At 33.4% G+C, this 18,763-nt stretch overlaps 1 protein-coding gene across 1 annotated transcript; it reads right to left on the reverse strand.

Annotated features, from left to right (window-relative positions):
• Nucleotides 1-5,434: 5,434 nt before the first annotated feature.
• Nucleotides 5,435-9,185, reverse strand: LOC141596841 (UDP-galactose/UDP-glucose transporter 2-like). The gene is made up of 7 exons (XM_074417096.1): nucleotides 8,804-9,185; nucleotides 8,284-8,312; nucleotides 7,586-7,787; nucleotides 6,757-6,999; nucleotides 6,551-6,652; nucleotides 6,336-6,443; nucleotides 5,435-5,860 (listed from the first exon to the last, which is right to left on the reverse strand). The coding sequence occupies exons 1-7, from the start codon at nucleotides 8,945-8,947 to the stop codon at nucleotides 5,600-5,602; spliced, it is 1,089 nt and encodes a 362-aa protein (XP_074273197.1). The 5' UTR covers nucleotides 8,948-9,185; the 3' UTR covers nucleotides 5,435-5,599.
• Between the last annotated feature and the right edge of the window lie 9,578 nt (nucleotides 9,186-18,763).

Here is an 18,763-nt window from a genome sequence, read left to right on the forward strand (position 1 = left end):
CTTGGGAGGAAGAGCCCCCTCCTTGTTGGAAGTTCTTGTGGTTACCTTGGAAATTCCCTTGGTTTCCTTGGTTTCCAAATTGGAAGGATCCTCCCTTGGATTGTTGATGATTGTTGTTTCTTTGGTAATTGGAGTTTTGTCCTTGAGAGTTGGAGTTCTTCAAGTGGTTGAATTGACCATTTTGGAAGCTCTTGGAGGTATCTCCTCCCCAACTAAGGTTTGGATTGTCCCTTGACCCAATGTTGTAAGTATTGCCACTCGGATCATACTTATAATACCCTCCCCCATTGGGGTTCCTAGAGTTGTATTGACCGTGCATCATGGCACTCACATTCTCCTTGCTTAGTCCTTGCTCTTCCATGATGGGACAAGTTTCCATTGGGTGTGGCCCTTGACAAAAATTACACTCCACATTAGATCCTTGTGCTCCTCCTTGATTGTTCCCCACTAGTTGAGCAACCATTTTTGTGAGATCATCCACGGTTTTCTCAAGCTTGTGGGAGGAAGGAGAGGATGTCTCAATGGAGTTAATATTCTTTGACCCTCGGCTTCTTCCATAGTTCCTTGTGCTAGCGGCCAACCTTTCTATGATTTCATTTGCCTCCGCCACGGAATAGTTGTCAACTCCACCACCCGTAGCGGAATTAACCATGATTTGGTATTGTTGTGTAAGACCATCACAAAAGTTGACCAAAAGGTCATCACCACTAAGGCCATGGTAAGGACATTGAGCAACTAGCTTCTTGAATCTCTCCCAATACTCATATAAGCTCTCACTTGCATCTTGCTCCGAGAGAGTGATGGCTTTCTTTGCATGGTTATGTCTTGAGTCGGGGTAGTATTTCTCAAGAAAAGCCGCCTTCATGTCCTTCCAAGTACGGATTGTACCCGGTTGAAGGTAAAACAACCAATCTTTTGCCGCATCTTGAAGTGAAAATGGGAAAGCTCTCAACTTAAATTGATCTTCCGTGACACCATTTGGAATTGCACCCTCACACATCATATGGAATTCGGAAAGATGGCGATTTGGGTCATCCCCCGCATGTCCATGAAACTTTGGGAGGTTGTGAATGAAATAGCCCTTCAATTCAAAGTTGGCATTAGCCCCCATGGGTGGGTAGGCAATGCAAAGAGGTTGAGTGTCATAATTTCTTGTCCGGAGCTCCCTAATAGTTCTAGTATCATTCGCCATTGAAGGGTATTCCACTTCAATTGGCTCCACGTCAATAGGGTCTTCTTCAATAGGGGCTTCTAAGGGTGGTTCTTCCACTATATGGTCTCTTTGGGCCCTTCGGTACCAAGGGTTAGTGAATAGCCAAGAATAGGCCCCAAAAGCGTCTTCTTCCACGGGAGTTGATTCACCGTGTTGTGGGGAACCAAACATATACCTTCGCACTAAGCAAACAAATTAGAACTTCCTATTACTTCTAACAACAAGAGGAGTAATAAAACAACTAAACATAAATTCACAAACTCAAGTTCTAGCTATGTTGCCCTTCCCCGGCAACGGCGCCAAAATTTGGTAGGAATAAAACTAGGTGTCGTAATACTAGAATTAACCTACCAAATTAACAATTTATAACCTAGACTTTGACTCTACTAACTTTAAACTTAAAACAATAGCAAAGTGGAAGTAAAGGGTCGTACCCAAGAGAAGGGGATAAGACTAGAGCTTGAATTGTAAATTAATGGCTACTAAGCGGGTCTCTACTACTAATTAAGATGCTAATGACACTTTAAACTTAATCAAAAGGGCACTAATCACAAACAATGGGTATTAACAAAGGTCAACAAGTAGAAAACATAGATGGAAAAAGATTGGTTTTGAGAGACAAACATGGAAATATGAGTAGAACTTGAATATCTTCCTATTGAGACAATTCTACAAACAACTAGTATGCAAGATTCAATGTAAGGGGGAGTACTTGATGTAATTCTCTCTTAGTAACCCAACAATGGTAAAGCTTGACTCTTTTTACTCTCTCACAATTATCTACCCACTACTATCACCTCAAGATGTTGATACATGTAAATTAAACCATCTACACATACCCTTCAAGCTTAAGCAACAAATCATTAAACCATGAAAAGAGACTAAGCATGAGCATTAAGAATTTACCAAAAGATGAAGCTAGGATCAATTCCTCATGAGATTAAACCATACAAATGAGCAAAAGACAAGAACTTTCCTATTTGTTGTAAGAATCCTTTAAACCAAATCAACTAACAACAAATTTGCTTCAACAATCCCAACTAAATTAAACCATTTCATTAGGATTTGCACTAGTCAAGTAAATAACATGCAAGGATGACCAACCCAAACATTCAATTACTCAACAATAGAAATTAAGCACAAGGAAAGAACTTTAGATAAATAAAGAGAGGTTTAAGAGTCTTACAATTACCAAAGTTGGATACTTTGATCAAATTACATCAAGATGGGAAGGATTTAGCCTTCCATAGTCTTCAAAACCCAAAGAAATGAAGAAAGATTACAACTTTGCATCCAAATAGTCCTCTAAATTATTACAAGATTAAACCCTAAGAATGAGATTAAAAGAGATGATATGATGGTAGGTGATAATCCCAGGTCTTCAAACTCTCGGGTATTTATAGGCCTTCACGAAAACCTAGAAAGATTTCCACTTAAGAAGCCCACGAAGAAGATTAGAGAAACCCGTAAAATGGGGATGCGCAGGCTGCGCAAGAACTGTTCATGCCTCACGCATTTTTGCGCACTGCAAGACTCTGTTTGCGCAGTGCGCACGCGATCTCGCAAATCTGAACTTCTATTTTCCTCGAGCTAGACCTCATCAATTGCCTTCATTTCTTCTAGCCTTCATTCCTACTTCTCCCAACTGATTTCCAGGTTACAAGTGATCCTCTTGTGCCTTGCCTTGACCTTTGAAAGGTGCTCTAATGCCACTCGGGTTCCATGCATAAGGATTGAGTGCCCAACCGAGTAAAAATGCACAAGTTACCACCATATAACCGATTACCAATTGTTAGGAAAAGTGTACCAAAAGACCCATATTAAAAGACACGAGGGTGATAAAATCGCCCTCTTAGACCGACACAATACATGACTATCAATCACAAACGAAATTAATGAGTCGGTCTTGCGTATGAGCTAACATATACGTATATATACTTCATATATAAGACGATCTTACATCTAAGATTAACAACCAAACTATTTAATGTATATGTATAGCTAAATGTAAAAGTGATAATTATAAGCCCTACTCGAAAATTACGATCTTACATCTCTCATTTTAGTTTGTAACAATAGGGATATTTGTAAGTCATACTCGAAAATTACTTCCTGCATGTTGAACCACAAGTCGAAGTCGTGCTATTGAGCTTGGAAAATGGATTGCTTAGTAAATATAGGTAATAATAATAAGAGGAATATCATTAGTGATCATTTGACAATCACAAATTCTTGTTTCAGACGGACACTTTTGGTCATTAGTACAAGTTATGTTACTTTCAGACAATCGTGCAAGTTATTGGGACTAGGGATGCTAACGAGCCGAGTCGAGCCCGAGCTTGCCCTTGCTCGGCTTGTGCTCAAGAACCAAAACCCGAGCTCGAGCCGATCTCGAGCTTACCCGAGCTTGAAAAAAATGTGCTCGTTATAAAGCTTGCGAGCTTTAACGCGATCTCGAGCCAAACTCGAGCCTATATAAAAATGTTTATTTTTTATTTATTTTTCTTTCGATATTTTCAATAACAAAGTTTGAAATTTATATGTAATAATATTTGGCAAATCGGCGAGGCATTTGATACGTGTGATACAAAAATATAATCATGATAAAATATTTTTATAATATATGAACAATATCTTATGTAATCACACAATTTCGAGCCGCTCGCGAGCTTTTCGAGTCGAGCCAACCTTTGCTCGGCTTGACTCGTTAAGCTCTCGAGCCGAGCCCGAGCCCGAGCTGAGCTTTGACCGAGCTTTGACCGAGCCGATCTCGAGTAGCTCACGAGTTGTCTCGTCTCATTAACACCCCTAATTGGGACATCATTTGAAAAGTAACCACACAAATAAGTTACACCATTTTTTGCGTAAGAGCGTCTTAACTTATGACGAGTACTCTCACATCCGATTAAAACAGAGGTAATAATAATAATAATAAGGGTTATTTAATGACAATAATCCAACCTAAGGCTCCCCTTCCCCATTTAATCCATCCTATTGATTATCCCATATTAATCTTATCTTTGCTATCATTTATCTTATTTTACACCAACTTTTATGTTACCGGCTGTGACAGGTTATGCTTACTTATTAGCAGGTATTTTTTTTTTTTTTTAAAGACTTCATCTTCCTGTTCTTCCTTCATCTTCAACCTTCCTTTTATCTTCTCCATTTTATTCACCACCATGGCTGCCAAATCACCCAACACCAATTTGACCACCATTTCCCCAAATCACCCAACCATTACCATTACCTAAAGCCTTTCGACCTCCATGATAATAATCACTCTCCTCTAATGGCCATATACCACATGACCCACTCACCCTCGCCTTACGAATCCTCACCGTCCGACACCGCCACTAGCAGCAGCCACCCCAACACGAATACACTACGCAAAGCATCACCCCAATTTCAACCATTGAATTCGCACACCATCACACCATATAAACCATCTTATACACCACCAGTACCAAATCCCCTCACAACCCTTACGCACCACACCTTCAAGCCATCATCGTTCACCATTAACAAGAGCACCATCTTCAACTAGCGAGCACTTTTCATCAATTAAACACCATCATTCACGCCACCAATAGTAGTGCGAATTTTCGAAACCCTAGATCCCTAATTCAATTTGGGGGTAAATTTTAATTTAGGTTTTGGGTGATTGTGTGGTGATGGTGTTAATTGGAGAATGAAAATGAAGACAGAAGGAGAAATGGAGAAATGATACTAGTAATGAAGAAAGAAGAAGAAATTGAAGATGGTAAAGAAAATTAAGATGATAATGATAATGATGGAGAACAAGATCTGGGCAAATGAAGAAAAAATTGGAGAATGGAAATGAAGAAAGGAAAGAGACGAAAGATAAAGAAGGTGTTAAATAAAGGGGTGACCTGTTTAAGAGGTTGCCCTTCCAAAAGATCAAAATAAGATAAATGATAGTAAAGATAAGATTAATATGGGATAATCAATAGGATGGATTAAATGGGGAAGGGGAGCCTTAGGTTGGATTATTGTCATTAAATAACCCTAATAATAATAATAATAATAATAATAATAATAATAATAATAATAATAAGAGGAAGTTGCGAGAGGTCTTAAATCAAGACAGTTTTAAGCAAGACCAACTCGGTTATTATAAGTTTATAACACCTTCTCGCTGTAAACTTCGGAATAATTTGACAGGACATAACACCGAATGGACCAATGACATACACACCAGAATAAAAAAGGAATTTAATTAACCTCTATAAACTTGTTTTTCTCATAGCTTAAAAAAGGTTCCTAATTTTGTCCCTCAATTGCAGGGGAAACCTATTCTTCAAGAAAAGAACTCCACTAAACAGGTAATAACAATGTGATATATACTTAACATCATTACTATTCTCACACCTCCGACCGCATTTCTTGACCCTCATCTTTAATCAACCGGCTAAATTCTTCTTCTTTGGACAATTGTTTCTCGGACTTGAACACCGCTATAGGGAGAGATACTCTTCTTTGAGGAGGCTTGTTATTATCAGGTAAGAGTTTGAGTGCAATCCCCATGCCTATCAATATCAGTCCTGTTCCGTGCTGTTCGGTCAATGGTTTTGTGAAGATCAAGTATGATAGAAGCAATGTCACTGCCTTCCTAGCTGTAGTCACCTGAGATCCAACTCAATTAAATTAATACCCTCAAATAGAATATTATACAATATATATACCGCTCTTGCATGTCGATACGCTACCTTTGACCCTTAATCTGTCCAAGATATGCTTTCATAAGCATTTTTGTATATGAATTGAATGTTGTCGGCAACATAATTTTTGTTCCGAAAATTGAAACCCAATGGTTCCTCCTTTTTTCCGCTGTAAGGAAGCCACGAGGACAGTTTTGTGCTAATGAGATTCGACCACAACCTATGAGTACCACCTTTCATACTTTTAACAAAAAATTCCGAATAATGAAAAGCATAAAAAAACGGGGTTTTGTAAAATTTATGAAGTCATATGGTATCGGTTTTTGTCATCAGTTTTTCCAAAAATAAAATTCAAGTTTTTAAAAGTTCCTTTGGAAGAAAATGACAAGGGTAAAAAAACAGTTAAAAAGCTGGTTGAAAGAGCATATTTAGGTATTTACCATGGCAGTGGTTGCAGCACCAAACAAAGCAATGAGAGATAAGACAGAGACTTGACCAATAAAGGTAGCCATGGCTTCAAAAACCAACACACCATACACATAGGGATGCTGCACAAGGGTTAAAACAAATGTGTCAATTAAAACAGAAAGACAAAGTGAGGAGTTAGGGAAAAGACAACTATATGGTTACTGAAAGCTGAAAAGAGGAATTCTACCTGAGAACATGATGTCCATGCCCTGAATAATTCTCCTGTTAGGACCATAGGCGGGATCAACATCGGCAAACCCACGACGGTTGAGCAGAACAACATCTCCATCTATGCAGAAAACCCGAATAAAAGTCGTTATAATTCACTTGTTTCATATGACTGTTTTTGAGTTTTAGAGCACAACAGTGTGACATAAGATGCTAAGATCACACCTGAGTTGTTTCGGGATTCATGGTAAATATCGCCTCTTGCACGTTTCCGAGGAATGAATCCATGACTAGAGCGCCAGTAATCATGATAACGCCAACTATGCTGAAGTTTGGGGAAGTTTGGGCATCTGCCAGGGTGAAAAGGATCAAACCGACCACTAATAGTATTGCAGATATATACTCATGTGGGGGGTATTTTCGCCTTAGACCCGGGATAAAAGCGCCCATTATCATCACAGGCAAAACCTGGTGGAATCACAAGGTACATGATTAGTAACTTGGTGAAAGCAATATCAGCTATCGTGCATCGATAAACTGCATCCTAATTTGTAAACACTACTTATTTAGGAGGCATCCGAGAAAAGGATAGGGAAGGCGTAGAGCCACAGCCGATAGCATAACAAGTCAAACCAAAAACATCTCTTTCAACCTCCACTTGCCGTAATTAAATGACAAGAGTATCTTAGTTCCTTCAGAAAGTTAACTCTAAACAAAGTCACCATCACACATACAATAGTACAGTATATTACTACCTAATACTTCTCAATTAACACAATTTCTAATGACTATGCCTAAACTAGAATTCACCATCACACATGCATTATTTGACTTTCTTATCGTTACTTGTATCGACCCTACTGTTGTTTTCATAATTTATCTCGTCATCAGCAGTTTCAACTTTCAAATCACGATTATGTCGGCCGACCCCAATACATTATGGAACTAAGACTGTTTTGTTGTTTCAAACAACTTGTAGACCTATCATACAAGGCCATCACTAAAATATTAAATCAAGCAGAAATCATGCACACGATTCAGGAAAATCGAGTACCTTGGTGGATTTGAACATAATTTGCGCCGGGTAATTAAGCCAAGCCAAGGATCCTTTAGTTAATCCATGAGATCCCATGAGCACAGCAGACAATTTGACATAAGTCTTCCATGGGTTCACCATTTGTTTGGTGGTAAACCCATTCAAGTAGATTAAAGCTAGGTACACAAACCCCTGAATAAATGTGAAGTACCAACCATAGCTGCAATCACACACCCATATAACCACATTAAAAAATTGAACACTTTTTTTTTAGTTTGCATCATCTACAAATAAAAAAGTGAATGTCACCGGTTAATAATATAATCGGTTTTAGAAATAACTTCCACTTTACAAGAATTATGAAGTGGGATTAGGAATTAGGATCATTGAGACTTTGTGTTTCTTTACCACATTTTCGGACAAATATACTACTCCCTCCGTCTCAATATTTTGTTTACTTTTTATTTTTATTTTTTATTTCAATCAAATGCAAACAAATGATTTCGACCCAGGAAGCATGTTTTTTTTGGTTGAAATGCAAAAAAAAAAAAAAAATAACTAGTGTTATTTTAATACAATTATGGAAAATATTTCTGAAACGGGCCAAGAGCTACATTCAACTTTTGATAACATAATTAGAGCCTGAGATTATTTAGCAGCTACACAGAAGGCCTAAAAATGACAAAAGAACAGTGTACCAAAATTCTGAAACTCACCTAAATTTGAGCCTGTTGTATACATATTCCTGCAACAAGAAAAATACCCATTTACCAAAATCAGCTAAATTTCCCCAAATAACACAATTTGCAAATTGCAATTGTTTTAATCATAAATTAGCAATCACATATAGACATACACCATGATCAATTAGGCCCATAATTTCCATTAAAAAAGTGATTCACACATTTATCTGCCATAAACCATAACTACATACATACTACATTACAAAATCCTATTTTTTGATCACATGCATGGATAGTTTAGATACCAAAATTACCAGACACGGTAACTTTTACCATGACTCACGGTAAAAAATGACTTATCTCAGTGTAACAAAAAAAAAACAGAGAAGTCAGGTCAGATAGATAACTATTGACCGGAACTTAGTATAACGAAAAAAGGTTGAAAAGTCGAAACTTAATTAATTTGATCATTGAATTATCAATCCCTGAAAAACCCAATTGTTTTAAATTTTAATAGACTAAAAAATTGGAATAATTAAAAAGAAGAACAAACCTCACAAATGCCATTAACAAGATAACCAAAGAAAAACCCAGAAGAACAAATAAGAAATTGATGCCAAACTGGTCTGCTTGTTAAGTTAATTCCAAACAAAGACCTTGTTTGTTCTTCATTATTATTATGATTATTGTTCTTCATTTTCCTGATTATAATTACTACCAATTAAATAAAAAGTGAATGAAATTAATGATTTTGGTTAGAAATTATATACTCATATATATAGACATAAATAATTGGGATTTGATTATGGTATTCTCTGGTTTTTTTTTTGAAAGAAAAAAGAGGTGTGGTGTGTTGTATACAAGTTTGTGAATTGTTGAATTTTAGGAGAAAGAGGTCATCTTTGGGAGTTTTAGCAGTGGAAGGAGACTGATTGAGGTTTAGTACTTGCATACCTTTTATAATTATTATATTCTCTTGAGGGGTGCCGGGTGGGTCCGATTTGTAGTAGTATGATATTTCTACCGGTTTTTGAGTTAAAATTTGGACCTTTTATATAAAAAAATATAAAATATATATAAAAAAATACTATAAAATGTTTAAGAAAAAATATATGTAGCTATTGACGAAACCAGGATTTTAACTCTTAGAGAGGAGACATTTTTTTAACATGGAAATTCGGAAAAAGTTGGAATATTTTAACTTCATTTATGAAATTTCTATCCGACAACGAGGGTAATCATTCTCATTACCCCATCTAGCTCCACCAGTGAATGTCTACATGAGGCAATCATATATGTATAAAAATAATGTGATTTTTAAATGTTTATAGATGTTTTTAGTAACATACGGAGTAATAGTTAACGATCGATTTAGTATACACTTTTCATTTCATTTTTATTCATTCTCTGTTTAATTTGGTAGAGGTTTGAAACTAACATTTTAATAACATATTTTTATATTTTTGTTGTAAAAATATACTCCTCCGTCTGGTCAATTGTTGTCATTAGTTTTGGCACAAAAAGATCGAGAAAGGAAGGAAGGACCAATTACTAAAATGGCAAGTGGATTATATTGTGTGTGAATGATCAAATTGCTTCAATGCTTCATTCTTAAAAGAGAAATGACAACAATTGATCGAGACACCCAAAAATAAAATAGGACAACAAATAACCTAATGCAATTAGTATATTTTTGGAATCGTTTTTTAATACGGTCAAAGTTCTAATATGTGTTGACCTCAATAAGATAATGGAAATAAATTATGATCTTTTCACTTAGTGATCTTTGTTTAGGTGTTATTCAAGAGTATTTATATGGTATAGGTATGTTTTTATATCATTTTAATTAAATATTTTTATATCACTTCAGTTACTGATGAGTCTAGTAAATCACACTAATGAGACCAGCCAAAACCTTATATATATGATATGAAGTATCATTTAATTAATTCATAGGACTCAAGGGAAACATTTACATATAAAACTTCTCTATTTTAACTAAAGTCTTTACTTTTAATTCCATTAAGCTAAAATAAAACTTCGGTCATGTTCTTTTGTACTCCGTATTTAATTTCAGCTTAGTTGTTCAATTCAACTTCATTCAGTTCAGCAATCTCATCTCTTCATGTCGCGCTGTTCTTTTGACTTAATTTCAACTCATTTCAGTTCAGTTCAGCTCTATTCAGTTCAGTTTAACTTCATTCAGTACACTCTAGCTCATCTTTTTAGCCTTATTTTTTTCGACTGGAAAGAGTTGAATTTAACTTAATGAAGCTGAAATGAATTGAATTAGTCTGAATGGAACTAAATTGAATCGAAATAAGAATTAATTTATGAAAAGATAAGATGAGCTGAAATGAACTGAATGTATTTATTTATTTATTAAGTATATAAAACCAACCAAATTACTCATAATATATGACAATTTTCATTTAATTAGTTACATTAGCGGCTAGGTATATAGAGATGATTTGATACCAGATTTTTTGCATAAAAAATAATGCTCAAAGAATTAGGTAGTTTATTAAATCAGACGATGCCCCTTACGTTGTGTTGTTCCTAGTTTAAGTCAATTTCAGGTATGATTCTTTTTTGTCATTAAATTCCGGTTCTTATTTGGTAGTTGTCATTAATATGCACGGGTATTGTTACTATGGAGTATAAAATTCCGTAATAACTACTATACCATGGAAAGGATTCCAATAAACAATTTTTATATACGAGTTTTAAAATTGGATAATTTATAGTGCACAAATTGTTCTATAAGACTATTTTTTGTAAAAGACTAGTCTAATGACACAAAGCCAGGTGTATGAGGGCTCTCATACACCACCAATGAAAACGCGCCACTTGTCCAACTCAAAGAATCTGATTTTATCTAATTAATCCCTTGATTCCTTCATTAATTACCCTCCCTAATTAATGTCCTCGGTTTTGCCATATATTTTATTAATTAAATAAAACTTCTCTCCTAATTTATATTTAACTGTTATTTATATTATTAATATTTTTGTGTATTTCAATATTTATGTATGCATTTGTATACCGTATATTTATACTGAGGCGGATACATTAATTAATACGTTATATTTGTACGTTTTGCATATACGATATTAATACGTTATATTTATACAATATATTTTGTATAATTATTTTCGCTGATTATTTTTTATATGTATTTTTCGTTTTAATTTATTATTGAATATATTTGCGTTCTGTATTTCAAGGTTTTATTTTTTTATTATTATTATTGATAAATTGTTTTTGCATTTTATAAGGCACTGTTTTTACATTAAATTTTCTTTGTTTATTTTCAAAATATTAAGTATGAAATTAGTGAGTTAAATAAAAAAAAAAAAAAATTATTTTTTAATTTTCTTTAAAAAAAACTATTGGACATAATTATTTAATAAAAAATTCTTAAAAAAATGTTAATAATATAAATTTGTTTGACATAATTATTTATGGTACAACTATTTTTATTTAAATACTTTTTTTTTTACATAAAGTACACAGAAAAAACTTGTTAATAAAAAACATACCGCAACAAGGTTCGAACCTTAGACGTCTGGTTAGAAAATGATGTATCTTACCAACTGTGCTACACGAATTATTTGCTGATAATCTATACGTTGTTATTTTTATTTTGTAATGATTAAGAAGATGAAAGGTCGTTAGGGTTTTCCCCACCTAACTTGCATTTGGCGGTAAACCATGCATTGATTGTTTTTTTTTGGAGGGAAATATTGTATTATAAATATAGTCATTCCCTCCAAATTTTAATTCATCCAAACTACATCTTCCCTACTAAATTAATTTAACTATCCTAAAGTGAAATAACAAAAATGTCGGAAGAGAGGAAAGCCCATGCAAGAGACATTGTGTGCACGAGATTGTTCATGAGAGAAATAATCAAACAAGTTGGTCCTACAAATGTCCAAAATGCTTTAACGAGAGCTAGTCCAGGTTACCATGGAAATACTTTCCTTGTCGATTTATTTGAGGAGGAATTTAATATGCTTAATTGGGGTAAATTTGAACTCGACAAAATGTATTGGAAGAAAATTGACGATGGGATAGAGATGTTAGCTACCCCTAAAGTTGATTCCTCCATTGTTAGGGTGGAGGAGGTAGAGGAGGACGAAGTAGTGGAGGTGATTGATGTTATAGCAACCCCTCCTAAGCCGAAGAACTCCGGAAAAGCTATGGGGAACTCGCCATGCACAAAAACCCCCGACATCCTCCCTTCAAAGATGTCCAAGAAGAGGTTCGGGAGGACTCGTCCAAGAAGGCTCAATTCTAAGAAACTTAGATTTGATTCTTGTGTTGGTTGTAGTCATTAGGTTTAGTTTTTAAATTCTGTTTGTTGTTTTTTTTTTTCCCTTTGTACGTCGTTTTTAATATTAATGAAAGTAATTTTCTTTTCATATTACCTTTCTTTTAATTTAATTGTCCTTATAAATTAAAATTAAAAAATATAAACCAAAAAGGGCGATTTGTTATCATACTCGATAAAATGGAATTAAAAAAAAAAAAAATAGTGTAACTCTTACTATTCTCCATAAAATTGAATTATTAACGTTTGTCTTCCCTATGCATCTTAATTTATTTTACAGATTTCGAAAAGGCAAGTAGATTAAAATTATTAATGACCAATTATATTATTAAAAATAATAGTAAATAATATATATCTTAATTTATTTACATGTTTTTAAATAATTGAAAGTAAATATTTTATGTAATTCGTAGACTAAAGTAACATATTAATGCCGAAACATATTTTTAAATGTTAGTTTTATTAAGTTAAAATATTAAAATATAAATTTTATTATTGAAAACATAATATAAATATACAGTTACATTGATAAAGTAACATATTAATATAATAAATGAATATAAAAAACAAGTTTTAAAATATTAAAATATTAAAACAATCGTTAAATTGATATTAAAATATAAGTTTTTATTTGTTATGAAATAAAAAACAACAGTTAAATTTATATTAAAATATAAGTTTTTATTTTTGTTGTGTTTAAAAAACAACAGTTAAAAAATGAATGGTTTTACTGTTACTTAATTTATTTTGTTTATTAAGTTAAAATATTAAAATAGAAATATAATACAAATGTTCTACATAGCTTGTCGCGTTGATGATCATCCAAATTTTAGTCCATCATGGTTTGGTTAAAATAAAATTTTAGGGTTTATTTGGGGTTTAGGGTTTATTTGGGGTTTAGGGTTTAGGGTTTATTTGGGGTTTAGGGTTTCTAGGTTTTTTAGGAGTTTTGGGTGTATAGGGTTTATAGGGTTTATTTGTGGTTTTAGGGTTTTTAGCCATATGTACGATGTATGTGTAATACGTAAGGTTAAGATGTAAATTTAAGACCTAAGGTTAAGACTTAACGTTTGATCAATATGAGTTTATATATGATTAGAACGGGATAATTGATTAAGATACCTATGTCTTATGGTTTAAGATGTTATCGATCGTGCATTGCTATTGAGTAATCATAGCAATATACGATCAATACGAGTTTAGATCCCAATGTATTATGGTCCTATGTATTATGGTTGAAGATGTTATCGATCGAACGTTGCTATTGACTAATCATAGCAATATACAATCAATACGAGTTTAGATACCTATGTCTTGTGGTTTAAGATGTTATACATCGTACATTGCTATTGACTAATTATATCAATGTACGATCAATACGGGTTTAGATGCCTATGTTTAAAATGTTATAGATCGTACGTTGCTATTGACTAATCATAGCAATGTACGATCAATACGGGTGTAGATACCTATGTCTCGGGACGTAAGACCTAAGTTAAGTTGTTATCAATCGTATGTTGCTATTCACTAATCATAGCAATGTACGATCAATACGGGTGTAGATACCTATGTCTCGGGACGTAAGACCTAAGTTAAGTTGTTATCAATCGTATGTTGCTATAATTAGTTAATTATTCCGATCAACAGTGTAGGACTAATTTTAACAAGTTTCTAAGACTTAAGATGAGATCGTACGTTGCTATCGACTAATCGTTGCAACGTATGATCAATAGGATTGTACGAATATTTTGGCGGGAAAAGGACAATCTAGTGTTAAAACAACTTAAAAAGTGATGGTACTTAATAGTTAATCGTGACCGTTCAGTTGTAATTAAAATATTTGATGATATTCCACATTAAATCGTGGCCGTTGATCCTATAAGTGACCAATCACAAATAAAGCCACGGATTGGTAAATATTACAACCTTTATAAGCATTTTTTTTTTGTTATCATATCAACTAAAACATAATCAAAATCTCTCTCTAACTTCTCTCAATAGTACTTATTTTCATCTCTTTCTCTATTTGTTCAACTTCTCTCTCTCTTCTCTCAATAATACCTTTAATATTCTTAATTCTAATTTAATCCTTATATTTGTATACGTCAAGATGGAAAACGCGGCCGTTGATGTTGTTAATAGATCAATTAGAGGTAAACAAGCTTTGGTGGATGAGCTCGTGTGACGAGTTGGAGCATGTTTCGAGGATGAAATCCCTTATGGAACGCCGCAACCGTTGGCATGAAAGAGGTATCAAAGATTTCGACAAATCACTCGAGTCCCTCATACAATCCTTCTTACGTGACTATCAGAGGACATACGATTTCAGGAAGGACTTGGAGAGGGAGATCGGAGCCTTAGAGGCTATTTTGCCTTCTTTATCTTAGAAATTAGTTTTATTTTTTTTCCTTAATATTGTAACCTTTAATTTAGTTTTAGTTTTAGTTTTTATTAATTTAGTTTTCCTTAATATTGTAATCTTTATTTTCCTTAATATTGTAATTATAATCTTAGAAAATTTTGTCTTTTAGTATTCCGATGTGTTTCTTTAATTTTCATTGCATTTATTAATGAACCACCACATTTTATTAATTTAATTTTATTTAGTTTAATTTAATTTAATTTATTCATGTTATGGTTCACCAAAGGTCACCATCCTTGTTATAAATACGAGGGGAGTTAAAAGAAGAATCACCTTTCTCCCTAACCTTTTCTTACTCATTCACTTTATCTCTCTTTATTTTCTCTCTAAAAACTCGATTTTTGAAATGGCAATCGAAATTGCAGGCCTTAACGATCTTATGATTGGATCTATGAGTTTTTTGGAAGAACAAGTTTCCTGTCTCCGTGAACAGGAGTTGAGGGCGATGAAGATGGTGGTCGGGGCGATTAAAATTCGCAACGATTGTTATGCAAATGGCATAAAGGAAATGGAGAAGGAAACGGATGGTTTCATCAAATCCGTGTTGGGTACTTATGAAAAATGTTGCAAACTTAGGGAAGAATTTGAAGATGACATTAAGATTTTACGATCCTTACTTAATAAGGATTAGGCTTAATATTGTACCTTTTTTAAGTTTATCTTAATAATAATAATCTATTTTCGTTCTTACATTTTGTCGTTTAATTCTCTACTATTTGTTTTTTTAGTATAAATTTGATTGTTAATTTTGCAACTGAAGAGACATGCATGTGGGTAATGAAAAAGGATCTTCATAGTTTTATAAAATATAATACAAACCAAAGGATCCGTCTCGTACATGAGACGCTCTGGTGATTAGGGTTTCCAACCTCAGCGTATTATTCATAGTTTAATTGAATTTATTCATGAACCACTTAATTTAATCTAATTTAATTTATTTAATTTAATTCATGAACCAAAGGTCACCATCCTTGTTATAAATACGGGTGAGTTAAAAGAAGTATCCATTTCTACCTAACCTTTCCTTACTCATTCACTTTATCTCTCTTTATCTTCTCTCTAAAACCTCAGAAATTTCAAATGGAAGGACTTCACAATATTGCTATTGAATCAGAATCGGTTTAGAAGAACAGGTTGCCATGCTCCATGAACAGGAGTTCAGAGTGATGAAGATGGTGGTCGGGGCGATTAAAATTCGCAGCGATTGTTATGCAAAAGGCATGAAGGAAATGGAGAAGGAAGCGGATGATTTCGTCAAATCCGTGTTGGGTACACATGAAAAATGTTGCAAACTTAGGAAAGAATTAGAGGATGATATTAACATTTTAAAGTCCTTGATTAATAAGGACTAGGCTTAATATTGTACTTTTTTTTTTAAAGTTTATGTTAATAATAATCTATTTTCGTTTACATTTTGTCGTTTAATTCTCTCTTTTTTTTTTTTTTTTTTTTTTGTATAAATTTCATTGTTAATTTTGCAACTAAAGACACTTGCATCCGGGTAAATAAAAGGATCTTCATAGATTCATAAAATATAATACAAACCATACTTACAATAATCCTTACAAAATACGAAATATTAACTAAAATTAATTAAAATCCAAGAGATTCAAGTTGAACAATCTCCCTTTCAATTTTGCTAATTTCTATTAGCGCTGGTTCGCGATTTGCCCTTAATATGCTTATCATATTATCCATATTTGCTTGTACGTCATGCATCCCTCTTGTTATGGCCATGTCTCGTACATGAGACGCTCCGTGATTAGGGTTTCCAATCGAACGTCAATCTCTCGCAGTAAGTGAGAACGTTTCTGCGATCCATTGTGTATTGAAATAAGAAAGCAACAAACTGTCTATCCATCTGAAACAATTAAATTAAATTAAGAAGCAACAACCGCACAATCAGTTAAATAGATAGTTAAAAAATCGATTTGGGTTTGGGATTTATTCAATAAAATCAATTCGACAAAAACAAAAACCCAAACAATAATTGAAGATAAAAGAACAAATACCTTGATTGATAATGGAGGAGTATGGATAAAAAAAGATTAGGGTTTGTGTACTGAAAGATAATTTTGAGATGAATGTGTTTTGCCTTTTATAATGGGAAAAGGTAGTAGTTAGGGTTTTAAAATCCTTTTTTTTTTTTTTTTTTTTTATTAAAAGTTGTGACTTGATTTGATTTGGAAGTCAAATCGTTTCTCAGAATTGAAGACTTTATGCATGCCGCCGGATTTTCTTACACACGCAACAACAATAGTCATTTCAAGTTACAATAGTCATTTCAAGTTGTGTTATGTCAAATCAAATTTGAATTGTTCATTTTTTATTACTCTTTTTGGTTGGTATTATGTCAAATCTCCCAATTGTTCAGTTCATTATTCTTTTTGTGTTGTGTTTTGTCAAATCAATTTTAACTGTTCAACTAAACAAGTACGAGTAAAAGAGATGGAATTGAATAAAGTACATCAATGGAAAATACTAGAAGTCCACATTTTATATAATAATTTAAATATTTTACAAATTAAAAAACTAACAAACCGAGATGAATACCCAAATAGGAGGAAAAAATGTGGATTTGGGTACAACATCCAAACATACATACATACATACTAAATTAATTTGAAAAAAATTTAGCAATAACTTTTTCAAGGGAGTCATTCTCTTCCATGAGAATGCTCCTATTCTCCTTTATTTTTTGGAGGTCTTGTATAGCAGATTCATAATCGCATGCAACCTCATCTGCTCCATCTCCGACAAGACGTCATGGCTAATACCCATCTCCCGAATCTTATCAAGGTAGTCGTGGATCTTCGTCTCTAAATCGTCTAAGCGGCGGATATAGTATTTGTTCCTCTCCATGTGTATCAATGTTAGGCGAATGTTCTTATCCATTATATGAAAGAAGAAGTTTGGTGTTTAAAGATTTAGGGTTGTTGAGCTTAGGGTTTTAAGAGAAGGAGAAGAGGAAAACAGAAATGAAGAATGGTAAATTGTTGGTTGAGAAACTAGGGTTTGCATTTAGTGAAAGTGTATTTATAGATGAGATAATGAAACAACATGTGGCCTTTCAACTGCCACGGATTTTATTTTACTTAATAAATTAAAATTAATAAATTTTGTTGAAGGAGTTGGGAGAATTTTTTAAATAAATATGTTTAGGAAATGACATTTTGTCCTTCAATATTCCAATACAATGAAATTGTGTCCTTTAAAATTCTTTAATCGATTTTTTTATTTTATGTAAATAGAAATTATCGATTTTTTTATTTTACGTAAATAGGAATTATCGATTTTTTTATCTTACGTAAATTATCCCGTTACATGTATGTAAGATATATTTAATCTAAATTGTTCAAGTACGATAAATTGAATTTAAATTAACCATAACAATTCTTGAATAATATTTGATTCAATTACACATTTTACACAAGAAAGCACCATAGGTGACTTGGAATTACGCCAGTTCTAATGATATAATCCCTCTCCATCTCCCAATAGTTCCTCCATTCACCTTCTACGTCGCGATCATCAATCTCATAATAATCAAGAATAGCTTGAATGTCAAGTACGACAATTGCTTTCAAGTAAGTTGGATACGGCGATGAGACAATTTAGATGTCATTTTCCTTGTAAGAGGCCTTCTTGGCCTAGGAACGACTGGGTAAGTGTCACAACCAGGTAAAAAACCCAACCTAGCGCCTGCAAGATCAATAAATTTCTGACGATTGATCATCACCCTTTCCATGAACTCC

Source organism: Silene latifolia, chromosome 8, assembly GCF_048544455.1.
Source record: "Silene latifolia isolate original U9 population chromosome 8, ASM4854445v1, whole genome shotgun sequence".
NCBI classification, from domain to species: domain Eukaryota; kingdom Viridiplantae; phylum Streptophyta; class Magnoliopsida; order Caryophyllales; family Caryophyllaceae; genus Silene; species Silene latifolia.